At 42.4% G+C, this 26,234-nt stretch overlaps 1 protein-coding gene across 3 annotated transcripts in view; it reads left to right on the plus strand.

Annotated features, from left to right (window-relative positions):
- TTC7B (tetratricopeptide repeat domain 7B) overlaps positions 1-26,234 on the plus strand; it is a 237,585-nt gene that overhangs the window by 37,478 nt on the left and 173,873 nt on the right. For all 3 annotated transcript variants that reach the window (XM_082647696.1, XM_082647697.1, XM_082647698.1), the window contains exon 4: positions 19,667-19,797. In XM_082647696.1, coding sequence (XP_082503822.1) covers positions 19,667-19,797 — 131 coding nt within the window. The remainder of the gene's footprint in view (positions 1-19,666; positions 19,798-26,234) is intronic.

A 26,234-nucleotide genomic window follows, 5' to 3' on the forward strand; every position in this document is an offset into this window, starting at 1 on the left:
ATTTCTTCCCCATTGAGTTGTTTTGATGTCTTTGTTGAATTTAATTGAATATAAATGTAAAGGTTTATTTCTGGACTCTCAATTCTATTACATTGGTCTGTATATCTATCCTTATGCCAGTACTACTTTTTTACTGTAGCTTTGTAGTAAGTTTTAAGATTGGGGAGTGTGAGTCCTCCAACTTTGTTCTTTCCAAGATTGTTTTGGCTTTTCTGGGTCCCTTACATTTCCATATAAATTTTAGGATCAAATAGTCAATTAGTACCAAAAAAAAAAGCCTGCTGGGAATTTGATAAGGATTATGTTGAATCTGTAGATCAATTTGGGGAATATTGCCATCTTAACAATATTAAGTCTTCCAATCCACGAACATGGGATGCCTTCTTTAATTTCTTTCAGAAATGTTTTCTAGTTTTTGGTGTACAAGTGTTACATTCCTTTTGTTAAATTTATTGCTAAGTTTTATTCTTTTGGATGCTATCATAAGTGGAATTGTTTTCTTAATTTAATTTTCAGAATGTTCATTGCTAGTGTATAGAAAACACAACTGACTTTTGTATATTGATCTTTTATCCTGTAACCTTGGTGTGCTCATTTATAAGTTCTAATAATTTTTTATGGATTCTTTAGGGTTTTCTATATATATCATGTCATCTGTAAATAGGATAGTTTTACTTCTTCCTTTCCAATCTGAATGCCTTTCATTTCTTTTTGTTGCCAAACTGCGTTAGCCAGAGCCTCCAGTACAATGTTGCATAGAAGTGACCAGGGCAGAGATCTTTGTCTTCGGGGCAAAGCTTTCAGTCTTTCACCACTATGTTAGCTGTGGGTTTTTCATAAATGGCCTCTATCAGGGTGAAGAAGTATTTCTAGTTTGTTGAGTGTTTTTGATCCTAAAAGGGTGTCAGATTTTGTCAAATGCTTTTTCTGTTGAAATAATTGTGTGATCTTTGTGCCTATTCTTCTATTAGGATGTATTATATTGACTGATTTTCATATGTTAAGCCAACTTTGCATTCCTGGAACAAATCCCATTTGGTCATGGTATATAATCCTTTTGAATGTGTTGCTGGATTTGCTACACTAATATTTTGTTGAGGATTTTTACGTCTATGTTCATAATGGTGCAGTTTTCTTGGGATATCTTTGTCTGGTTCTGGTATCAAGATAATACTGGTGTCATAGAGTGAGTTGTGAAGTGTTACCTCCTCTTCTACTTTTTGGAAGAGTTTGTGAAGGATTGGTGTTAATTCTTCTTTAAACATTTGGTAGAATTCACCAGTAAGCCATCTGAGCCTGGGCTCTTCTTCATAGGAAGTTTTTGGATTACTAATTCAATCTCTTGATACTCTATTGTTTTAATAGATTTTGAAACCATTACTTGTTCTCCACTTGCTTCTACATGGCATCTTTTCATTGGTGCCCTGAGCCTCAGATCATGGCAAACCATCGTGCTCAGAAAGGAATGGTCTTTAGCCAGTTGCCATTTTCAGGGTGGATGACTGAGGAATGGTCTCTATTTTCTTCCACAACGATACCTTGAATAGCAGCTCACCCCATGTTACAGAGTAAACTCAAGTACACGTCGTCGTCAAGGGAAACAGCACTTCCTATATTCGCACTTGATTGACACAATCAGCTTGGTGGATGAGTCCTGTTTTTTCCTGCTAGAAAACCGTCAGCCACTGCCAGGTTTTAAGCAGGAGGAATGACTTAATTAAGTTCATGAGCAAGAAGCATCTTTCTGGCACAGAGTGGAGAATAGATTAGAAGGAATTAGAGATTATGGGGAAGGAGACCGGTTGGGGAGGTGAGCTGGCTTTGGGGTCTGCATTTCGGGGGCCTGACTTCTGCAGGCTGTTTCCGGGCGCCTGGGCTCCGCCAACAGAAAACACTGGCAGGAAATTAGAGAGCAAGAGGAGGGAGGGGCCAGGGTTTTTTTTTTTTCTTCTCTCTCTGCCTTAGGCAGCACCTTTGACAGCGGCTGCATCTCTCCCGTGGTTCCAGCTGTAGTCAGACAGACCCTCCCTCTGTGGCTTCGGCTCCCACTAGGGGGCTTCTGCTGGGTTCTGTCTCCCAAGCAACAGCCCCAGCTCGTCAGCTCTTGTAACTCCACCTCCTCCCTGTATCCTTTCCAGCCCCGGGGTGTTCATGGCCTTCCGCTCTTGCAGAATCCTGGGATGCCATACCATCCTGTTTGGCTTCTCATATGTTTCATCCCTTATGTAGCCGGTCCCATACACTGACTCTCCTTTATTGGAAAGAACTAGAGTGATTCCTTTGTCCTAGCTGGATCCTGACACATAACTGCAAAAGCCTGGATCGCAGTAGGCCGTGGAGATGGTATGTGTGTTGATGTGGTTGAGGAAGGAACCGAGATGACTGTGAGATTTTTAGCTTAGCTCACTGGGCAGGCAATGCTGTTGCTGAACCAGGTAAGGGTTGCAGGGGGAGGAGCCAATTTCCCTAGGAGGGTGGGGCGAAGACACTGCGTTGAAGTTGAGCAGGATGAGACCGCTGCAACCACAAGGGGGTGCTGTCCAGGGAACCATTCTAATTCTGGGGCTGCTGCTCAGCACAGGGGTCTCTAGGCTCTTGGTTCGTTGGTCAAGATTCGGGAATTGACTGTGTGTAGATTTGGTTACAACCCAGGAGCGGCTGCATCTCGCCCAGGGGACCACAGGGAGTGGGGAAGGCAAGAGGCCCAGCACATAACAGGGGAGCTCTACCTGTAGGCGGAGCGCCTGCCAGGGCTCTGGGCCCACAAAGGGAGGAGGGATGCAGGTGACAGAGACCTTTGCCCTGGGGGTTACGGGACCCAGAACATGTGAGCATTTGCACATTTGTGGCAATTTTATATTCTTAAGTAGGTCGAAGTTAAAATGTGGTGAAGGCGGTAAGCAGTCTGAGGTTTTGGTTTTTTTTTTTTTTTTTTTACGGTACGCGGGCCTCATTGTTGTGGCCTCTCCCGTTGCGGAGCACAGGCTCCGGACGCGCAGGCTCACGGGCCCAGCCGCTCCACGGCATGTGGGATCTTCCCGGACCGGGGCACGAACCCGTGTCCCCTGCATCAGCAGGCGGACTCCCAACCACTGCGCCGCCAGGGAAGCCCAGTCTGAGGTTTTAATGTACCACAGGAAAATCCACACTGAGGTCGTCAGGAGCAGATGCCCGCGCCCCCATTGTTACCTTCTCCCCTGTTGTTGAAGCTCGGGTTCCTGATGAGTTCTGCTGACCATAAAAAGTCTAGGGACGGGCGTGCATTTTCCCCATCCTGGAGGCTCTGTCCTGGTCTGCCGGGGCTGGGCCCACATCCTGCTCCATCCTGCCCACACTCTGCTCCAGGCCACCTGCCGGCTGCCTGCCCGCTTGCCTCAGCCCGGCGGGCCTATTCCCTCCTCCGCCTGTCTTCTCCCTCCAGCTGTGAGTCTCTCATTTCTCCTGTGAGGAGTCCGCCCTCGGGGACACCTCGGGGACAACCTCTCCAGCTCCATCGTCCACTTCAACTTCTCCTTCCTCTGATTCTACCTCTATTTATAGTTAGTACCATCCAGTTGGGCATTCTGTTTTTAATTATTTCGCACCTGCCACTTGCCTCTCTCGGACTAGACTGTATGATTGATTAATTCATTAAATCAGCAGATATGTGAGTGCCTGCTCCGGGGGGCGGGCTCTGAGGCTCTACCGCATCTAAGCTGCTGGATCCGGCTGCGGATCCCGGCATTGGCACCTGGGACAGTGCCTGCCACACAGGGGTACTTGTGATGGGATGGTTCTTTAAACATTCTCCCCTGGCATCCAGGGCCACACTATCGACGATAAACTCTACCCGAGTAACACAAGCTGCTTAAGCAAAAGTGCAGGGTTTTTAGTGTATTCTGAAATGCTCTCCATTTTAGATGAAAATAGATTTCGGTTTGGGCCCGATATAAAACAAACAATCTTGTCTCTAATTCGTCTTCTACCCACACTCACCTTCAGGTAGATCATCCCAATTTGTGGACTGTCTTTCAGGCTGTTTGGCTCTGACGAGCCCATCTCTCATGGCTCAGTTCTTTGAAATCCAGGGGCTCTTTGGGCCTCCTTAATGCAGTTTTCTCCCCTGCATTGTGTGCTAGTGGCTGTATTTTTCCCTCTTTGGACTTGGGGCCTTTTTTCTAGGTCCCTGAGGCCTAGACCCATACAACGCGGGCCAGGTTATAAAAGGGGAGTAGTCCAGGCTCCCATTTAATACTTTAAAACCAGGACTTCTGAGTCCTAGCACAGTGCTTGTTCTGCCACCACCCATCACTTGGCTTCCATCATTTCCAAACCATGTCTGGTGTTCATTTTCTTCCCCCAAATGTTCCTGATGCTTTGGGAATGAAAAAAGCATCCTTATTTGGAAAGCTCAGAGCTCTCTGGGGGCGGGAGCAGAGCACAGACTGTTCTGGGGAGAGGGAGGGTGTCAGAGCCGCTCTGCACTCTCCCCCAGTCACCTTGGGACTGGTGCAGCAGAGCAGGAAGCTGTGCTGGGCCTCCCTGCCCAGTCCCTTGACCCGTGAGGCAGAGACCTGTGTCTGCCCTGCAGGGACACACCGCAGCCTCGCAAGACAGGGAGAGGAACTCAGGTTTATTAAGCTCCTACTATGGGCCAGGTTCTGGAATAATAGTACTAAATTATTAATAGTAATTACAGCATTAAAAAGAAAAACCTTCTAAACACTCTTTAAGCACTTGCCCCCTAATGCCCTTAAACCTCACACAGGTACCATCCCTAGTTAAGAGGAGGAGTAAAGGGTGGACCCTCTGTTTCAGACCCCCGTTCATTTTCTCCTTTGCTGTCAGATGCTTGCTTTGTGGACTGGGGCCGGTGTATCATTTGTGCAGGCGCTCCCGGGTGCAGAGGTTGCCGATGGCGCACCGAGAGAGGCTGAGTCTACCCTGGTGTGCTGTGAGGTGCCTTGGTTTGCGTTGAGTGGCTCCCAGAGCTGGTTGGACCTTGCAGGAGGTCTTGGAAAAAACATCCTTCTCCCTGAACAGCGTCGATAACACTGGGGCTTCTTACTTAAACAGTAGGATTCTTTGGTACCCTGGCCACGTTCAAAAACCGGAATTCCACACTAGGCCTCTGAGCGGGTCACATGCCAAAAGTTCCGTCGTGGGCCACACCACAGTGGGGTGGGGAGGACCCTCCAAGCGCAGGGCACCCATCGAGGTCTTCCTGCAGTGCCGGCTGCCGCCGCCAGGGGGCGCGGGAGCCGCGTCCTCGCCGAGGAGTTCGAGCATGCGCGGAGCCGACCCAGCAGCCTTGGCCCTGAAATTTGGATCATTCTAAGATTCTGCTCGAGGTCAGGGAGCCGGGAAGAAGTGTGAACTTGCCAGCCGTCTTTATTAACCTTGGATCAGTGAGCCTCCTAAGGGACTCCTGGGTCATTTCTCGAAAGCTGTGCCTTGGGTAGGCAATTATACACAGGCCTCGCCCGTTCTTACTAGACCGGGAGCCGAACCTCTACAGCTCCCTGCAGTGACCGCGTTTACAGAGACTCCCACAGGGTCTGACCCCGTTCAGTACGTTAAAGTCAGTGCATGGATGACTTGAAAAGAGAAAGGAATTACAAGTATGAATTCTGGTAGTGGAGGGTTAGCAGGAGTTGATATACCTCCTTTTTTTCATGGACTGAAAAGTCCCTGGTCATAAGGACTGTAGGGAGAATCCAAAGAGAATTTTCCTAGAGTATTTCTTGGTGGATTAATATCAGGTCTTAAAGTGACAGAACCTAATCCTGACCTTTATGAATTGGATATTTGCTAATGACCATGACCTCCTAGGTATCCTGGAGCCGAACGACAGACTAGTAACATGCAGGATGCTTCCTCCCTGGCAGGAAAATTCTACAGTCTGTTGGAGGCTGGGTCCCAGCTTCTGTAGACCTGCCCCGGTAGTGAGCTCATTGCAGCAGCGCTCAGGGTTGGCTTCGCCAATACCCACTATGTGACCTGGGGCAAATTATGAACCCCCTCTGAGCCTGAATTTCCTCATCTCCATGGTAAGGAGAGGAGAGGAGATAGGGGGATCCAGTTTTTTTCCCTTTAGAAGCTGCTTTTTATTCTTTTTGAAGTCTTGAGATCGCTTCAGGCTCAGTGAAAAGAAGTAGTTTGATAGACAGCTATCCATGAGAGGAGGGTATGGGGTGGCAGAGGTGGGGCCCGGGGGGTCCTTGCCGAGTGCTTTTGCCCATGTGCAAAACCCAGAAAATGTGGGAGTACGGGTGTGAGAAGGCGAGGAGCTGTGATGCCGTGGCCCGCTGGGGATCTGCTGTGTAAGCCTTCCGGAGCTGTTTATCTCGGGCGCGGCACTCTCTTAGGCCTCTTCCCATCTAGATTTAACGGTTCTGCGGATGGTGGGAAGCTAGATGCTGCGTTGCATGTAGCCACTCATCTCAGGTTGCTAGTCAGAGCCTCCTGTTTATATTTAGATAGTGTAAGGAGAGTAAGAGCCCTTTTATTGCTGCTGACCCATATTCATATTTAACGTTGGTTGTGTTGATAGACTCTTCATTGGTTCTTTTTTGGGAAACAAGCAGAGACAGAGCCCAAAGAAAGTTTGGGGCCTTAGGTGAAGGTCCACTGAGGTGCTTGTACTTAGTTCTTCTGTGATACCATGTCTGTCTCAATCACTGTACTCTTCACACTGTTTTGGAAATGTCTTTCTCCTCCATTCCACTAGGGGTGGGCCTTCTCAAGGGAGAAGAACATGTCCTGCTCCGTGAAGCCCAGCCGTGGTGCTTAGTGAGAATTTGTGGAATGGAGAAAGGGAAGGCACGTCTGTTCACTGGCCACTCTCATTCCTTGCTGTAGTCAGGGCTACACTTGGTACCGTAGGGATCCCCTAAGGGTGATGAGTCCACTCTTCTTAGGAAAGAAACTAGAACCAAGACCAAAGTTTACATGGTATCATGTATTAGCAAGGCTGAGGGTCTGTACTAAAATGTTAACTATGCTTGATTCTGAGGGGTGGGGACATAGATGATTGTTACTGTCTTCTCGATGCTTTTCTGTATTTTATAGATACTCCTCAGAAAATTGAGCAGGATTGCAGTTCCCCCCAGGAAAGGTGCTTGTTGATAATAGTAGTTGTTATTTATCAAGTACTTACTTTACTTGTAGCCAGGCACTGGACTAAACCTCATAATACTCGCTTAGAGCAAGTGCTGTTATTTTCATTTGCTTAATGAGGGAACAGAGGCCCCGAGATACTGAGGAAGTTGCTCAAAGTCACAGAGCTAGAAAATGGAGGAGCAGGGTTTGAATCCAAGGCTGTCTACTCCTGTATTTTCATGTATTTTCCATGTCCATGTATTTTCACTTCTTAATATTTTACCCAGCAGATTGGTAGTAGTAATAGGTGTCATTTTTAGCACAAAGATTACAAATAATATAACAAAACATAGGATTACCACCTGACCTACCAATTCTATTCCAGGTATATATCCAAGAGAATTGAAAGCATTTGTCCGTACAGAAACCAGTGCATGAATATTCATAGCAGCATGATTCAAAATACCCAAAAAGTGTAAGCAACCCAAATGTTCATCAGCTGATGACTGGATAAGTAAAAAGTGTTATACCCATACAATGGAGTATTATTCAGCCATAAAAAGGAGTGGAATATTTGGAACTAGACAGAGATGGAGGTTGTACAACATTGTGAATGTAGTAAATGTTGCTGAATTGTTCACTTTAAAATGGTTAATTTTATGTTATGTGAATTTCCCCTCAATTTAAAAAAAAGGGATGAAGCACTGATATATGCTACAATAGTATGTACCTTGAAAATATGCTGAGACAAAGAAGTCAGACACAAAAGGTCACATATTGTAGGATTCCATTTATGTGAAATATCCGGAATTGGCAAATCCAAAGAGACAGAAAGTGGGTTAGTGGTTTCCAGGGTCAGGGAGGAGGGGGGATGGGGGGCAAGGGCTAATGGGTAAGGTATTCCTTTTTGGGGTGATGAAAATGTCCCAGAATTAGCTAGTGGTGATGGTTCCACAACTGTGTGAATATACTAAAACCACTGAATTGTACACTTTAAACAGATGAATTTTATGGTATACGAATAATATGTCAATAAAGCTGATATTTAAAAAATATATAAAAAGAATATAGCAAAAGAATAAATGCTTCCTCCTGGAGACCTTCCAGCCTACTGTTATGTAACGAGAATAGTGATATAGAGAATAATCCTGATAGTGGCTGGGTTTTGCATGCTTACTATGTGCCAGGCACTGTTTTAAGCACATAACATTTTACATATGAAGTCAGCTGTGGATTAGGAAGCAGGGAGTCTGGCTCCAAAGCCCACACTCTTAGCCACTATGCAGTACCGCTTTACACGTTAAAGACAGATAAATCCGAGATGTGAGAGGCTGAGAGCAAGAATTCAGACGGCAGAGGGTCTGCCACTTACTAGTTGTGTAATCTCGGGTGATTTACTTAACAGCTCAGAGCTCCAGTTCCCTCATCTCTGAAATGAGGATGATAGTGAATTCTCCCTCATTCCTGTGAAGGTTAGAAAAATTATTTTAAACTCTCAGGTGTCTGGCATGTAGCTAGCACTTGTTGCATGTTGTTATTACTAGTATATGGTTACTAAGTAGAGACTTTAAGAACATTAATTCAAATTATAAACTCTTTATTTAGTGAGCATTTCAGGTTGAATTAGCATCTCATTTGCTCACAGAATTATAGAGCTGGCAGGGACACTGAAAGATCGTCTGCTGTAGCAGGTGAATGTCTGATTCAAGGCCTGGCGTCTCCTTTTATAAGCAGTGTGTGTGTGTGTGTGTGTGTGTGTGTGCGCGTGCGTGCGTGTGCGTGCATGTATGTATACGTGCACACTTCCTAAGAAGAATATGCTGACTCTGGAAGGAAGACAGCAACTTCTGAAAGCATCCAGAAGGGGCCAACTGTGCCTCCCAGCCCAGAGACCACTAAAAGCAGAGAAGCTCTGGATTGACGGGGTCTTCACAGGAGGTCTAGGCCACCCATCCCCCGCATTGGGTGGTTTCCATTAGCATCCCCTCTCTACACCCTGTGTCGAGGCTTGTCTTGCACTGAGTTGAGTACATCTGACACCTCTGGGAGCCCGGCTGTTCTACAGGTGAGAACACAGGACTAGCAATCTGGGGCTGCCTGTACCAGGACTTTGCTTTGAGACTCTTGAATCTCTTTTCCCCAGTTACTTTTCAGCCTTGGAAACTGAGATCCCTGGAATCTGTCTTACTGCCTTTGAAGTCCTTGCCACAGAGACATGGTATCGTAATGAGGTTTTTCTGGTACTTCCAGTTATAAACTGCCCTGTGGGTCATGTTACAGCAAGGCATCAGAGTGTACCTGGCCTGGGCCTGGCTTCAGAGATGCAGTTAAGATAAATGACGAAACAATGCCTAATGTTTTAGTACATAGTTCCTATAATTATATTTTATTGTGTTGCCTTTTATTGTGTTGCTTAACTTCATGAGAAATTAATTCCCTGTTCATTTTAAGGCGACTTAAAAAAATCCAAATATTTGCTTTGGCTTGTAGTCCTGCACAGTCATCCAGCTCAAGATGGTGTCCCAGTAGTTCAGCCCTCATGGCTCAGATGAGGAGAAGAGGCCGGTGATCCCGGGACTTGCCTAGGGTGATGCAGCTCCTGGTGGGAGAGGAAACCACTGCCCTAAGCTCTGGACTCCGATTTCTATGCCTTTACCATTTGAAACTCATTTTTATGGTCACTGCTCTTATCAGATACCGAATATGCTGTCAGCAGCTCCCTGAGACAGGATATTATGAGCAGAGTTTTGTAGTTGGATAGACCAGGGGTCGAAACTTGGCTTTACCCTTTACTAGCTGTGGGACCCTAAGTTCAATCTTATGTATAAGGTTCTGTTAACGCCTTCCTCGCCAGGGTGGCTGTGGGGATTTTAAGTGGTGCATGTCAAACCCCAGGCACAGTGCTGCATGCTGAGTAGGGCCTTGACAAACGAACCTTTACTATTACGGAAACTGTGCAGCCTTACGCGCCCAGATCAGGCTCCTAGCTGAGGAATCTCAAGTTTAGACAATCCTGAAAGAATGTGGGGATGTTAACCCCTCAGTGATCACTGGATTTATTTATTTATCTTTCTGGCAGTGAGACGTGTAGCTCTCCACTTGCTCAGCCAAACCTCCAGCCCTTGAGGAAAGAAAATGGAGCTCCCTTTCAGAGGTGACGAAACCTTGGTGTGGAAGGAAACAAGGGACGGAGAGTCCGGGTTGCCATATTATGTTGCATCTGTAAGATGCGTCTCAACAGAGCGATTCGGGGGCTGAACGCATTTGAACTTTTAAGTGTCCAGGGTCCTCAGCTGCCCCTCATTGACTGGTGTCCCCTCCCAACCGTGATGTTCCACTGGTCCCTGACGGCTGCACTGCACCTTTGCTTCCAGCAGTCCACCCTGCCTCAGACTCTTAGACCATCCATCACCTGGGGCAGGATACACTTGTCCCAGCTCAGGGGCTCCCTTGTAATCTCAGTTCTGGCCCTTGTGCAGACCTCCTGTTTCTTTTCCCACAAGTTTGGGAGGAGGATAGTACCCATTAAACAGGCCCGAACAGGCTAATGCGCATGGAAGAGCCTCGAAGCAGTCAAGTATGACCTAAATGACTTTATTATCATGAGTTTAGTTAAAATATGTTGCCCTTCATAGAAAGGACCTTTCAGAATCAGAAGTGAGTCCATCTGTGGGAATTTCCCATGGGAAGGGAGATACATTTTGGGTCCAGTGGCTACTCAGCATTCTTTAAATCACAGCATGTAGTCAGCCACTTTTTCCACCCATGCTTTAAAGTTGGCCTTGATGATTGGTCATGGAGCACTTAGCGTCTACTCTTTTGTACACGGCTTTGATTTTGGAGATGCAGATCTTATTGAGATGTTTATTAGGCATCGCTCCCACACCAGCTATTTTTCAAGTCTGATTTTTATTTTTGTCATGCATTTCTCTGGAAAAAAAGTAACCAAAAACATTATTGATGATAGCCTTCCAAACTGACAAGGCATTATCTGACATTTTAATGAGGGCCAATTTGGACTGTGACCTCAGAACTCTGCTTCTCAGATAGTGTCGATCTGATCCCAGACACTTGAAAATTGACAGTCTAGTCCAGAGGTCCTGTAAGCAGCTTTTGACAGAGAACTGCATGTTCTGGAACTGAGCTGCATAGCCACAAATTCACTGTGGTAAATCAAGACTCCGCTGTTGCTCTGAGATGTGCGTGGTGGCACGTGGAATGAACGTCACAGCATTTGGGAGAAGGAAAGGAACAGTATTTACCCTTAAGGGCCTCCTACCCGAGAATGGACTCCTTGCCAAAGACCCATTTGCCAGCCAAGAGCTTAGGTGTCCACATAGTTACCTAATCAGAACACGAATCCACAGAAAACACCAGTCTGTCCTCATGGTGGAGGATTAAGTTGTGTAGCTGCTTTGAATATTCTTACCAACTATGCATGGCCATGGATTGCAGCCCTAGATAAGTGGATTTCAGCTATTTCAGAATGTACAGTACAGATGATAGTCAAACTGTGTTGAACTGGATTTGCCTTTTCTTTGACTCAGTGGGCTTGTCAGGTCCCTGAGGGCCTTGGTCATCTTCATGAGCATTAGGGGTCAGAGTCCAGCCTGCAGTAGTATCAAGTGCCAAAGACTAGACCCATTTTTTCCTGGCCCTTTGACATACTCTGGAGAATTTGTTTCCTTTATATTAAGTCCCTGATACCAACTTGCACAGTATTTGGCTGCTTCTCATACAAGCAGAAGGCAGATTATGAAACAATTTATCTCTTTTTGTTGTTTTCTGGAGATTTTAATTTTGTACAAATGAGCACTTAAAGCACATTTAGGAAGCCCCAATCAAGTGCTTGCTTTTGAGTAGTTCCAGAGCTGTTCTACCAAATGGTGAATTTGTTCAGTTTATCTTGTATTCTCCTTCAGAGAAAATTTTAAGAGGTTGAAACAGAGTTCACACTGGAGAGAGGGTGCTTAATAGTTTTTTTTTGCAACCATATAAACAACTTTGGCTCTAAAGGAAAGGGAGTGAATATTGAGCACTTAGGACTGGGGGGACATTAAAGCAGTTATTATATCTATTCTTCATGTTCAAAAAGTTTAGTAGAGACATGGAAGTTAAAACTAGAACTGAATCTAATTTCTAGAGATGAAAACTACAATGTCTAAGATGAAACATACACTGAATGTGATTAATGGCAGATTAGACATTGAAGAAAAGATTAGTGAACTTGAAGACATAGCAATAGACACCATCTAGAATGAAACAGAGTGAAAACTTTTTAAAAAAGTGCAAAGAACATAAGTGAGTTGTGGGATAACTTCAAGTGGCCTAATACGTGTGTAATTGGAGTCCCCTAAGGAAGGGGAAGGGTAAAAAAAAATATTCTGAAGAAATAATGGCTGAATGTTTTTCAGATACTATGAAAACTATAAATCCTCAGATCCAGAAAGTTCAGTGAGGCCCAAGCACAAGAAACATGAAGAAAACGAAACCAAAGCACTTCATAATCCAAACTGCTCATGACCAGTAATAAAGAGAAAATCTTTAAAATAGCCAAAGGAAAGACACATTACATGCAGACGAATAAACATAAGGTGACAGCAGATTTGTTGTAAAAAAACATGCAAGTGAGAATACATAGAGGAACATCTTTAGTTCTAGGAGGGTGGAGGGCATGGGCGGGGGAAGCAACCTGTCAAGTGAATGAAAATGAAAATGTTCTCAAACATGAAGGTGGAATAAAGCCTTTTTCAGACAGACAGTAACTGAAAGCCCTCATCATCAGCTGAACTACACTGTAATAAATATTAAAGGAATCCCTTTAGGTAGAAGGAAATACGAATCTGCACAAAGGAGCAAAGCGCACTGGAAATCGTAACTATATTAGAGCCTATATCAGTTTTTCCTCCTTATTAAAATGTCTTTAAAACATAATCCACCATTTCAATAAAAATAATCATCATGTAGCATTGGATTTATAATCTGTGTAAAAGTATAATGTATATAATACGAAGATACGGACTGGAAAGAGAGAAATGGAAGTATGTAATAGTAAAGGTGTTATGCTGTATGTGAATTAGTATAATATCATTTGACGTAGACTGTTTTAAGTTAAACCTTCAAGCAACCACTGACAGCAGTCCTCGGAGACTTCCATACCCTGTTTCAATAAATGATAGAACAAGTCAACAGATGATCAGTAAGGATACAGAAACGTTGCAACAACACAATCTACTAATTTTACCTAGTTGGCATTTATATGTCACTCCACCCAACAACAGAATACACATTCTTTTCAAGATTCTCACCAAGATTGACCATATTCCGGGCCAGAAACAAATTTCAACAAAATTAGAAGGGTTCAAATATGTTCTCTGACTTCTGTCAGAGATCCCCAAGACCACCCTCAGGTCAGTGGTTCACTAGAAAGACTCACAGAACTCAGAAAAGCTATCATACTCATGGTTACAGTTTATTACAACAAAAAACTACAGGTTAAAATTAGTAAAGGCACGTAAGGCAGAGTCCAGAAGGGACCACAAGATTTAAGTCATCTTCTCACAGTGGGGTGATATGGACAGCACTTAGTTCTCCCAGCAACGATGTGGGACAGCACTAATGGTGTACTGCCGGCCAGGGAAACTCGCTCAGGCCATCATGTCCACGGTTTGTATTGGGGGTCAGTCAAGAAGGCATAGAACTTAATTATTTGGTCTCTAGTCTCCCTAGAGGTCAAAGTGGTATAGTGTGGCCTAAGACCTACACTGTAAATCACATTCTAAGTATAACTAAATGGCATGGCCTGAGGCCCCAGATGTACAAAGACACTCTTATCCGGTAGGATATTCCAAGGGCTTAGAGCTTTTCTCCCAGCTGATCAAAGGCCAGTCCTTTCTTTGGAATGGGCAGAGTTTGAACATCTCAAGCCTGTTTAGTCTTTACTGCATAGACCATAATGGAATTAATTTAGAAATCAATAACAGAAAGATCTTTGGACAATCCATGAGTGTTTGGAAACTAAATAACACAATTTTAAAGACGAAATCAAAAGTTAAATTAGAAAGTATTGTGAACTGAATAAAAATAAAAACATAACATATCAAAATTTGTATGATACTGCTAAAACTACTTGGTGAGAAATTCATCACACAAAGTGCATATATTAGAAAAGGAAAAAGGTCTCAGATGTATACTTTGGCTTCCACCCTAAGAAACTGGAAAAGGAAGAATAAATTAAGTCCAGTGTATGCAGAGGAAAGGAAATAATAAAGATCAGAACAGAAATAAATGAAGTAGAAAACAGGAAAATAATAGAGAAAAATCAGTGAAACCAAAGTCAATGAAATCAAAAGATCTCAATGAGAATTTCAACTGTTCAACTGATAAACCGTTAGACTGTCCAGGATGAAAATAGAGGACACAAACTGTGCCGACATCAGGAATGAGAGAGATGTCACCATTAGAGATTCTACAGATACTAAAAGGATCAGGGAGCATTATAAACAACACTGTACCAATACATTTGACAACTCAGAAGAAATGGACAAACTACTTAAAAGATGTAAACTACCAAAGCTCACTTAAGAACAAAGAGATTATCTGAACAACCGTATATCAAAGAAATGGAATTTATAGTTAAAAAACTTCCACACAGAAAACTCCAGGTCCAGATGGCTTTACTGGTAAATTCTACCAAACATTTAAGAACAAAATAGTAATTCTACACGAACTCTTCCAGGAAATTGAAGGGAGGAGAATACTTCTCAAGTCATTTTATGAGGTTAAGACTTACCCTAATCCCAAAATCAGACAGAGACATTACAAGGAATCTGTAGACAAATACTCCTCATGAACATAGATGAAAAAATTCCAAGCAGAAATTTAACAAATCAAATCTAAAAATATAAAAAAAGGCTAATACATCATGGTCAATAGGGTTTATCTCAGGAAAGGAAGTTTGGTTTAATATTTGAAAATCAGTCGATTTAATTCACCAGATTAAATAAAAGAGAACAACCCATAGACACAGAAAAAGGATTTGAGGAAATCCAACATCCATTTTTGATATAAACTCTTAGCAAAATTGGTGTAGAAGGGATCTTCCTCAACCTAATAAAGGGCATCTATGAAAAACTGATAGTTAACATCAAACTTCATGTGAAAGACTAAGTGCTTTCTCCCTTAGGTCAGTAATAAGATAAGGATGTCTGCTCTCACCATTTCTATTCAGTGTTGTACTGGAGGTTCTTGACAGTGCAATAAGGCAATAAGGCAATAAATAGAAATAAAGGCATCCAGATTGGAAAGGGGGAAGTAAAACTGTCTTTATTTGCAAACAACATGATTGTGTAGAACTAATAAGTGAATTTAGCAAGGGTACAGAATATAAGATCACTATTCAAAAATCTATTGTATTTCTATATGTTAGCAATGAACAAAAGGAAATGAAAATTAAAACAATACCACTTACAACAGCATAATAAATATGAAATACTTAAATCTAACAAAAGGTTTGCAAGGCATGCACACTGAAAGCTACAAACCATTGCTCAGAGATGTAAAGAAGACCTACATAAATGAAGAGACATACTCTGTGCATAGGTCAGAAAACTCAATACTGATTTTAATAGACATTTCACCAAAGAAGATGTATGGATAACAAATAAGCACATGAAAAGTCAGTATCATTAGTCATTATGGAAATGCAAATCAAAACCACAATGAGATACCACTTCACACCTACTTAGATGGCTATAACAAAACAGTCAGACAAGAACAAGTATTGACAGGAATGTGGAGAAACTGGAATCCTCATAAGTTGCTGGTGGGAATGTAAAATGGTATAGCCACTTTGGAAAACAAGTGTTTTTTAAACAGTTAAAAGTGAATTTGTTATCTGACCCAACAATTCCACTTCTAGGTATTTACCCAAGAGAATTAAAAATATATGTTCACACAAGAAAATTATACCTGAATGTTCATAGCAGCATTATTCATAATAGCCAAAAAGGAAGCAACCCAAATGCCCATTACTGGCAAATGGACAGATAAAATGCACTATATCCATACAGCAGTAGAAAGAAATGGAGTATTGCTGTAACTTGGAGGAACATTGAAAACATTATGCTAAGTGAAAGAAGTTAGACACAAAAGACCAGATATTATATGATTCTGTTTTTATGAAGTGTCCAGAAAAGGTAAATCTACAGAGACAGAAAGCAGGTTAACAGTTGCCTGAGGCTGGGGCTGAGAATAGAGATTGATTTGGGCAATCAATCATTTGATCATTTGGGGATGATGGAAATGTTCTTAAACTGGATTGTGTTGATGGTTGTACAACTCTATGAGTTTATTTTAAAAATGTTGAATTTTACTTAAAATGAGTGAATTTTATAGCATGTAAATTATCTCTCAGTAGAGCTATTTTTAAAAAATGATATACTGTATACTGGTAATCCAGACACATAATATTGGTGAAAGAATAGACCAAAAAAATCAGTGGAACAGAATAGAGAGCCCAGAAATAGACCTACTCGACTATAATCAACTGATTTTTGACAAAGGAGCAAAGGCAATTCAATGGGGAAAGGTAGTCTCTTCAACAAATAGTGCTGGAACAAACGAACATACACATGCCACATATATATATATGTGTATATATATATATATATATATATAGACAAAAACCTTATACCTTTCACAAATATCAACTCAAAATGGATTGTAGACCTAAATGTAAAATGCCAAACTATAAAACTTCTGGAAGATACCATAGGAGAAAACCTAGGTGACCTTGGATTTAGCAGTGGCGTTTTAGAGACCACACCAAAAGCACAATCCTTGAAATAAAAAATTGATAGGTTGGACTTTATTAAAACTAACAACTTCTGTTCTGTGAAAGACACTGTTAAGAGAATGAAAAGTCACAGACTGCGAGAAAATATTTACAGAATAGATATCTGATAAAGGACACGTATCCAAAATATACAAAGAACTCAAAAGTCAACAGTAAGAAAACAAACAACTGAATCGAAAAAAGGGCAAAAGATCTGACCAGACGTTTCACCAAAGAAGGTATACAGGTGGCAAATAAGCGTAAGAAAAGATCAATATCATATGCCATTAGGGAACTGCAAGTTAAAACAACAGTGAGACACCCCTATACATACTAGAATGACTAAAATTCAAAAAACTGATAACACCAAGTGTTGACAAGGATGCTGAATAGTAGGAACTCTCATTCATTGCTGGCGGGAATGCAAAATAGTACAGCCACTTTGGAAGACAGTTTAGTAGTTCCTTATAAAGCTAAAAATAAGATCTGATAGAAAAACCCAAACAAAATTTTTGGCCAACCCAATAATATTTATTCTTACAAAGCTATCTGTAAATTAAATATATTTATTTAGCTATTTCTTACAAACACATTCTCACCATACAATCCACCAGTTCCCCTTCTTTGTATTTACCCAATTGAGTTGAAGTCTATGTCCACACAAAAACCTGCACGTGAATGTTTATAGTAGCTTTCTTCATAATTGCCAAAACTTGTAAGCAACCGTGGTGCCTTTAAATAATGAATAAATGGAATGTTATTTAACGACAAAAGGAAGTTAGCTATCTGCCTACAAAAAGACATGAAGGGAGCTTAAAAGCATATTTCTACGTGAACGAAGCCAATCTGAAAAGGCTACCTACTGGATGATTGCAATTATATGATATTCTGGACAAAGCAAAACTGTAGAGACAGTAAAAAGATTAGTGGTTGCCACGGGTTCAGGAGGAGGACTAGAGGGATAGAGCACAATTTTAGGGCAGTGAGTCAATTCTGTACGATGCTGTGATGGTGGATACATGACACCATGCATTTGTTAAAACTCATAGAACTTCACAACCCTAAGAGTGAACCCTAATGGAAACGATGGACTTTAGTTAATAAAAAGTAAGAGTCAATAAAAACAAAAGAAATCATGATGAAACATTAAAAAAGCGCAACCTCAATATAGCTGTTAAACAGTAACAAAATCTTTGGCCGATCCGCACCTTCTGTGACAACGTGGTCACCTCTGAGCTCCCCGGCACACTGTCCTCAGCTGTGGGCTCCCTGTGGATGGAAGTGGTTTCTCCTTCCCATGCAGTACGACCACCTCCTATCACCTTCTACAGCCTAGAGGGACTGTCACAGTTTGATAAGAGCACCTTGGAGGAGGCCCTTCTCAGAGTGATGCATGGGAGGCTCTGGGTCACTTGCTGGCGTTTGGTGTGTTTGGTCCCCTCTGCGGTGGTGTCTGCTCTGAAAGCCAGCAGCTCACTTGACAGGTGTTGCTTGGGAGGCCCCAGACCTGGGTTCTCGTTCCTGCTGTGCTGTTAACTGCCTGTCAGGTTTTGGGCAAGTCGCTTACTTTACCATGATGGCTCTCAGCTTCTTCGTCTATAAAATGAGTGGCTTTCCCAGGGACCTCTCTGGCCCCTTCCAGCTGCAGAGCCGGACTGTGTCCGCATTGAAGCTTCTCGCACCCTCGTGCGTGGAGTGAACATGTGCAGTGTGTGTTTCCCGGTACCCCAGGGCACTTGACACAGCAGAAACCCTCCCCGCGGGGCTCCCTCTCTGCCTCCAATTGCAGGCGGGGACCTGGAGCCCGACGTGCCCCAGCCTGGTTGCCCAGAGCAGGGGCTGAGGTTGGTGCTCGGTTTACACAACAGCTGCTCCTCTCAGCATTGTTGTTTCTCAGTCTTTCATGCTTTCATATCCCGTCCCAGCCCTGAACTCTCTCTTGGCAAAGAGTAACCCCTCCATCTCCCAAGGTGTGCCCACACAGCAATGTTCTGGGTGTTTTCTTGGCCTGGAACTGAGAGGTGGCTTGGGGTGTTGTCATCACTACAGAACTCTAGGGCTGAGAGTTGGAAGAGTTTCCTGGTAACTGAGGCTCCTGAGAGCATTTAGAAATGTTTTGTGTTCAATCGGTTAAGTGTACATCATGGGACAGAAGATACTCTGTACCTAGTATTGTGCTGTGAGCCTACCTGTACTTACTTTAAAAAATTCTTTAAGGACCTTGAGACATACTTGAATGAGAAGCTCTGTTAGATCTGAATGGAATCATGGTGAAGTACCCGATCAAATTCTCAACCTGGATATCAAAGTCAAATGGTGCTTTCTGTATATATAGGGGCCTCCTTCATCTGAAACTTATGGATATTCTTTTTGGTACTCCATTTTGCTGTTCCCTTTTGTCCTTAAAGAGAGAGGGCAGAGTATCTGCTTCTCTAATATTATCTGGCCCTCTAGAGCAATATTAAAAAATTAAGCCCCATGGGGCTTCCCTGGAGGCGCAGTGGTTGAGAGTCTGCCTGCCGATGCAGGGGACACGGGTTCGTGCCCCGGTCCGGGAAGATCCCACGTGCCGCGGAGCGGCTGGGCCCGTGAGCCATGGCCGCTGAGCCTGTGCGTCTGGAGCCTGTGCTCCGCAGCGGGGAGAGGCCCCAGCAGTGAGAGGCCCGCGTACCGCAAAAAAAAAAAAAAAAAAAAAATTAAGCCCCATGAAAAACAACTTACCCAGTTTTTGTATGTTGATTTTTTTTTTAGGACTTTGTTTAGAGAAGTTGCCTATTTCTTCTTCTACCAGTAATCTCCTTGTGGATCGGGAACAGGATGTCATCACGTGTTATGAGAAGGCAGGGGACATTGCACTCCTGTACCTCCAAGAGATAGAAAGGGTAAGTGAGGACCATGTGTTCGTTCAGTTGATAAGTTTTTAAAATTTCAAATCAGATCTCACAGAACTGTGGTCAGCCTCTGGAAGCCTTCAGCTTGTCTGTCTCTGGGTGCAAAGCTTTGCTTCTGTTCTTTAATGCTATGGAGAATATGGTGGTAAATAAAGGTGGCACCTTGTGAAAATAGATGGATCAATGTTTGGGAAGCATTTTAACATCCTCTGAGCAGAAATGACACTATGCATCTGTTTATACCCTCAGTGCCCCGAAGCTGGCTACTCATTCCTGTTCTCATGGGCAAAACAGGTTGAGCTTCCTTTGTACTTGTGTGGATTCTGTACCCACATAGGGTACATCTGGAGTTTGGGAGGCTTTACCTCAATGGTCATGCCAAAGGGCTGCTGGGGACTCTCAACCAACCTGCTTGGAGCAGGCTGTGTTCCTTGAGACCATCTGGGTTTTCTCCCAGCAGTCAGTGGTTTGCCTCTGCTGTGGGGAATGAAACCAGAAGCTGATCAGAGGGCCATCTGAGGAGAGAACGAGTGAGCAAGGCACCCTGAGCTCACGCCCTCAGACAGAGGACGTTGAAGGCTGGATGAGGCTGGGGAGCTTGGGCAATTTGTCTGTTCAGAAGGATCGCTGTCTTTGGCTCTGCTCTTCACTAAGTTACCTCCTTCACTTCTCAGCGTTAATTTTCCTGTCTGTAAAAGGAGCATAATAATGGTTCTTACTTCATGGAGTTCTTGTGGGCATTGTAAAAGGTCGTTTAAATAAAGGCATTTAGCCCAGATTCAGAAACGAATTGGATTCTTGGTAATTGACACTTATTTTTACTAAAAACAATAGCTCCTAGTCAAGTCCGCCCCTTACAGAGCTTCCTGGTGTTCTAACCAAGGCTGGATCCTGATATTTCCCCTTTCGGACCCAGAGGTGCATCCTGTGAGATTGTTTAAAATGAGTAGAAGTTCTGTGAGACTTTTTGAAAATGGTCAGAATCTTGTTTCCCATCAACTTATGGGTTCTCTGTTTCCTTAAGGATTAGAATAGAGAGGGACTACCAAAGTCTTGATAGTTTTTGTTATTTTATAAGTGTACAGACTGGAAGTAGTTTCTTTCATAGAAATCTTTTTGTAGTGTGTTGATGTGGGTGGCAAGGATCAGAATTACCTTTCAAGAGCAGGGAGAGTAGGGTGAGAGCCACAGAGAAGAGGGGGAGAGGATGATGGGAGTGGTGTCTGGCCTGGCCCATACCAGAATGGTTTATACATCATGGTTCGCGATATCCAGGAATTCAGGAATATATTTGGCTGTCTTGCCAAAATGTTGTTCTATGAGAAAGGAATTATTTGTTATTCAGAACTGATGGTACGATCTTTAGAGAAATGATCATGCAGCTTGATTTTAAAATCTGCATGATTTTCTTTGTCTACCTCCCTGATGGCCAGTGCTGGGCAGCTGAGAAGTCTGCTTATGCCAGCTAAGCTGTTCTTGTGGACCCCACAGTCCTTGCCACTTAGAGGACCTTATTTTGCATTTTACTCTCTGTTGTCACGCTGGGGCTGCCTTCTCCTGGCTGGGAGAAAGGAGGTTCATGTGTTATGTGTGTCTTTAATGATGTGGGAATTGGCAGATCTAGATGTACTTCCTGTTGTGTTCCTTTATAACCACCTATTCACCACTGGTTTCTTTAGCCAGACCAGAAAGGAGACTCTCATAATCGTAGGATTTAAAATAAATATTTTTCGTGGTTTTGAGGAAACAGTGATCATAGGATGTTAGATTTTGAGAAAAAAATGGAGGCCCAGAAAGGGAGACCCCCAAGGACACACAGGAAGTTAGGGCCAAAGCTAAGATTAGAACTCAGCTCTTCTGACACCTAGTTCAGCATCACTTACTTCATTATCCCAGGCCACTGCCAATAAATGTGGAACCCCGTAGTTTCTTACACCCTTATATGTAGAAAGTGCTCAATAAGTATTTGACCAAGCAAGCCATAGCTCTTAGTAGTGTGGGGAAGCAGCCTCACTCAGTGTATGGTTCAATTTCAGGGTATATATTAGATGACTTTCACATTTCTGGCTCTGATTTTCCAGTCTGAGTTTTCCTTCATGGGAAACCACTTTGGGTCTCCCCAGATCCAGGAAGCTGGGATATTAGCAATGAGAGAGATTGAATGAATGAAACATCTGTTTTGACTGTAGTAGATGCTCAATAAATTATCTGTGACTAATTAGAAGTCTAGGGGAAAAATGACCTTCCTTAAGTGACCACTGGGCTTGGTGGAAGTTCAGGGGTTTTTATGAGGCAAGACAATGATGGCATGCAGAGGAAGATACCTGTTTGGCCTTTTTTTTCTTCCTTTAACTTAAGTGACTTTTAAGAATTATGCTAAATTGAAAACAAATGTTAGGAAAATAAAATCTGAAGGAAGCAAAAGACTGGGGCAAGCTTAGGTAAATAGTGCTTTGCTTTTCTGGGTAGGTAGCCCTTTAAGTAGAAAACCCCACACACTGTTCCTGTGTTTGTTCTGCTGGGCAAAGACAGTCTTTCAGTGGTTTTTCCCCTCATTTCCCAGCCATTCTAAAGCGAAGAAACTTCTGTTTGCCGGGACCTTTTGGCATTTTATTTATGTGTTGCCTCTTAATGTCATTCACTAGCAAGGATAAAATTTGAGGAGAACTTTTGAGCACAGTTTGGAGTATTGTGGAAAATGTTTTTTCATAATCTGGAACCATCGATTTGTTTCTGCTGCAGCCGCATTCCTCTTCTAGTTTCTCTAAGAGTGGGTATGTTTAGCAACGTTAGTGTTGTTTGTTTCCTGAAGGGCGGGGGCTCTTCAGAAAGGGGGCTGACCTTGGCTTCCCCTCCAGGCGGCTAAGTTAAGTTGGGAGAGGCAGCAGGGCCCAGGGGTTAAGTGACGCCGGCGTTGGGATCCTGGCCTTGCCACCTCTTAGCTGTGGAACATCAGGCAAGTTACTCAACCTCTCTGTGCTGCCTCCGAACCTCAGCTGTAAAATAGCAATAATAATTGCTGTAAGGCTGATGTGAGCATAAATTGGGTCAACTCATGTTGTTCCCAGTACATGTTTAGCACACATTAAATGTTCGTTTTATTGTCATTATCTGTTCCTGTGTCACCTGGCGGTGGAATCTTTCCTCACCTTCGAAGATTTCAGATATTTAGATGAAAATATGGAGTATTTTAGACATGCTGTTTTATTAAAAGTGTTAAGTAATTTTAAAGAGATATTTATGGAGTAATTTTTTCAGGAGAATTTGGTTTTGCGTTTCTTGCCTGGAAGCTAATGGAACACCATCTCGCCTAGAGTCCCCACATCGTACCCGGGTTCTGAACCTCTGCTCACCCGGCTGTTGGACCTGGTCCAGTCGTTCATATCTGTGTGCTTCAGCTTTCCATTTTCATGGCGGGATTAATACTGCCTGACTTGTCTGGGGAAGAAAACCAGTGAGCCACCAGTGTTCTCCGCCCAGTATGATAGGAGCTTTCCATGTACTGTTCCCCCTCCTTGTTCCAAACAGGGAGGCAGGGCCAAAGGAAATTTGAATACCTGAAAGCCGCGTGCATTGAATATTTGTTTAGTGTTGTCCTTGTTACATTAGGGTCACAGAGACATCTGCTAATAATTTTCTCTGATAGTTTGTTCTCTGAAGGGGAATGAGAAATACCTCCAAAATTATGCATATAGAATAATTTAATCAAGCAAACCAAATTAGAATAGATGGACATGACATAGGTTGACCTTGATTAGTTTATCTTTGGATGGTGGCATTACACCAACAGTAAATAAAGTTATCTGCCCCACAAGAAGCTTCTAAAGGTGCAATGATAGGAATAAAGATGACTTCACCCTCGAATATCATAATATGAGCCCTGCTTTTGGCAAATGAAATCATCCTGTCTCTGTCCTTTGCATGCATCAGCCAGCCAGCTGGGTATGGCTTTCTTGAGCAGAAGCCACGCCAGGGTGGAACCTTACCTTCTGCTGACAGTTCATTTCTTTACACCCTATTTTAGAAAAGAAGTTAATGCTAAATTACGGGACACCCATAGTTTTTTTTATGGGCTGTTTCAGCGTTGAAGTGTTGAGAAACAGCTGGTGCCCAAATGTTGCAGGGCCCAGCCTAGACTTCATCTGTTCATCAGGAGCCGTTCACTGGTCATCGTGGTCAGTCCTTGAGTGGATTCTGTCCCCCCCACAGGAAGAACTTGCAGTGACACAGCTGAGACGTTGGATTCACAACTGGATTAGATTAAGGTTACTGTGTGTCTTGAACTCAAACAAGATGTCCTAAGAAAAGAACTCAGGGCTACTGACACGGAAGGCAGGGTGTGACTCTGGAGATCCATGTGGCTGTGCTTTAGGGTCTAAAACATGAGACCATGAAAAAAAGATGGATTCTCCCTTCTCTTCTCCTTCCCAATCCCCGCCTTTTCACTTAAGCTGAAGCAGCAGGTTATAGGTCATGGCTTAATGTAGTGCATCTGAATAAACTACTTCCTTAAAGAAATGTCAAGAAACTGACTGGCCAGTATGTTGCTCCGACTTTGAGGCTGCCATCTGACTGGCTGGGAAAGGAGGCTACAGCACACTTAAAGCTGAGTTAGAAAAGCCTGGAAACCAGAAAAGAACAGTAGCTTATTTTTATTTTTGTATGTTCTTGGTCAGTCTTTGCCCTCATAATTTTATAGCATTAAAGGGGCCTATATCTGTCTTTTTTCACTCAAGATTACATCAAAACTTCAAAGTGTTGTCATGGTTATGTAATATTTTACCAAGTGGATGGCCTCTATGGTATAATTCACTTATAGTTGGGTATAGCCTGTTTTTATACTGCTCTGGTGCCAGCTTCCTTCAGGTAGCTTTTCCCTTGTTTTGCTTTGTTTCCTAAGGGCAAATTCCCAGAAGTCGGGACATTTTTAACATTCTCGTTACTATATATTGTATCCAATTGCTTCCTACAAGTCATACTAACATCTTATACCTTTGGCCATACAGGAGAGTAGTGGTTGCTTCACAATCTTGACGGGGTTGCATTTGTTTCTAAGTTACTTTGCTGATTTGCTAGGTGAAAACAGTACTTTGCCATTTTGGCCTGCATTTCTTTGACTATCAGTCAGGTTGAAATTTTTTCCATCTATTTGCTTACTAGCTATATTTCTTTTCTTTTTTTAAAATCACAGCATTATTGAGATATAATTCACATACCATAGAATTTACCCATTTAAAGTATTCAATTCAGTGGTTTTTAATATAGTCACAGAGTTGTGCAACCATCACCAATACTTAATTTCAAAACATTTTCATCACCCCCAAAAGAAACCCTGTACGCATTAGCAGTCACTCCCTATTTACCTCCAATTTCTCCAGTCTCTATAGATGTGTATATTCTAGACACTTCCTGTAAATCAGACCATACAACATGTGGTCTTTTATGACTGGCTTCTTTGGCTCAGCGTAATGTTCTCATGTTGCAGCACGCATCGGTACTTCATTTCTTTTTATTGCCAAATAATATGCCATTGTATGGCGATACTGCATTATGTTTATCCATTCATTATTTTATCGTTTATTATTTGGGTTGTTTCTACTTTGGGCTGTTATGATAATGCTGCTATAACTTTTTGTATATAAGATTTCATGTGGACAAATGTTTTCATTTTTCTTGAGTATATTCCTGGGAGTGGAATTGCTGGGTCATATGATAACTTTATGTTTAACCTTGTTATATTTCCTTTTTGTTTGTTTATACTTTCTCTCTGGTTTTAAGATGTCGTATTATTCTTATAATTTGAATAAAGCTTTTATACCATAAATATGTTAACCCATTATTATGTTTGCTCTGAATGATTTCCCACTCAGTACTTTTCCATTTCTAAATTGTTCATACATTTTAAACCTATTATATATATTAGTTGAATCTGATTATCTTTTTATTACATTTATTTCATTGTTTTAAAGCTGAAATACTGGGATAAATCTTCTCTAGGATATAAAAAGTTTTCAACCATTTTCCATTTTAAAAAAAAAAACTTTTAATTTTCAAATCTTGTTGGAGAGATTTATTTTGGTGTATGATATTAGATATGACTCTAATGTTTTCCTCAAACTTCAGTACCACTTTAAGATGATCTTATCTTTCTTTTTTCATATTTTCTGTTATGTATTTTAAGTCATTTAATAAAATTTTAGACACAACAGTGATTTCTGAACTTTCCTATTTTGTTCTGCTAATCTTATATTGCACCAGTGTGACACTGTTTAATAAGTGCTTCTTTATGATATGTTTTAACATCTGAAGGGATTAGTAACTACTTATTTTTCAGAATACCCTTTGTCCTTTTCTGTTGGTATTTCTAGATGCATTTTAGAATAATTGGGATTTGGTCAAATTTTTATTAACGCTATACATTGGTTTGG

The sequence above is a fragment of the Grampus griseus genome (genome assembly GCF_964374135.1).
Source record: "Grampus griseus genome assembly, chromosome: 2".
Classification (NCBI taxonomy): Eukaryota; Metazoa; Chordata; class Mammalia; order Artiodactyla; family Delphinidae; genus Grampus; species Grampus griseus.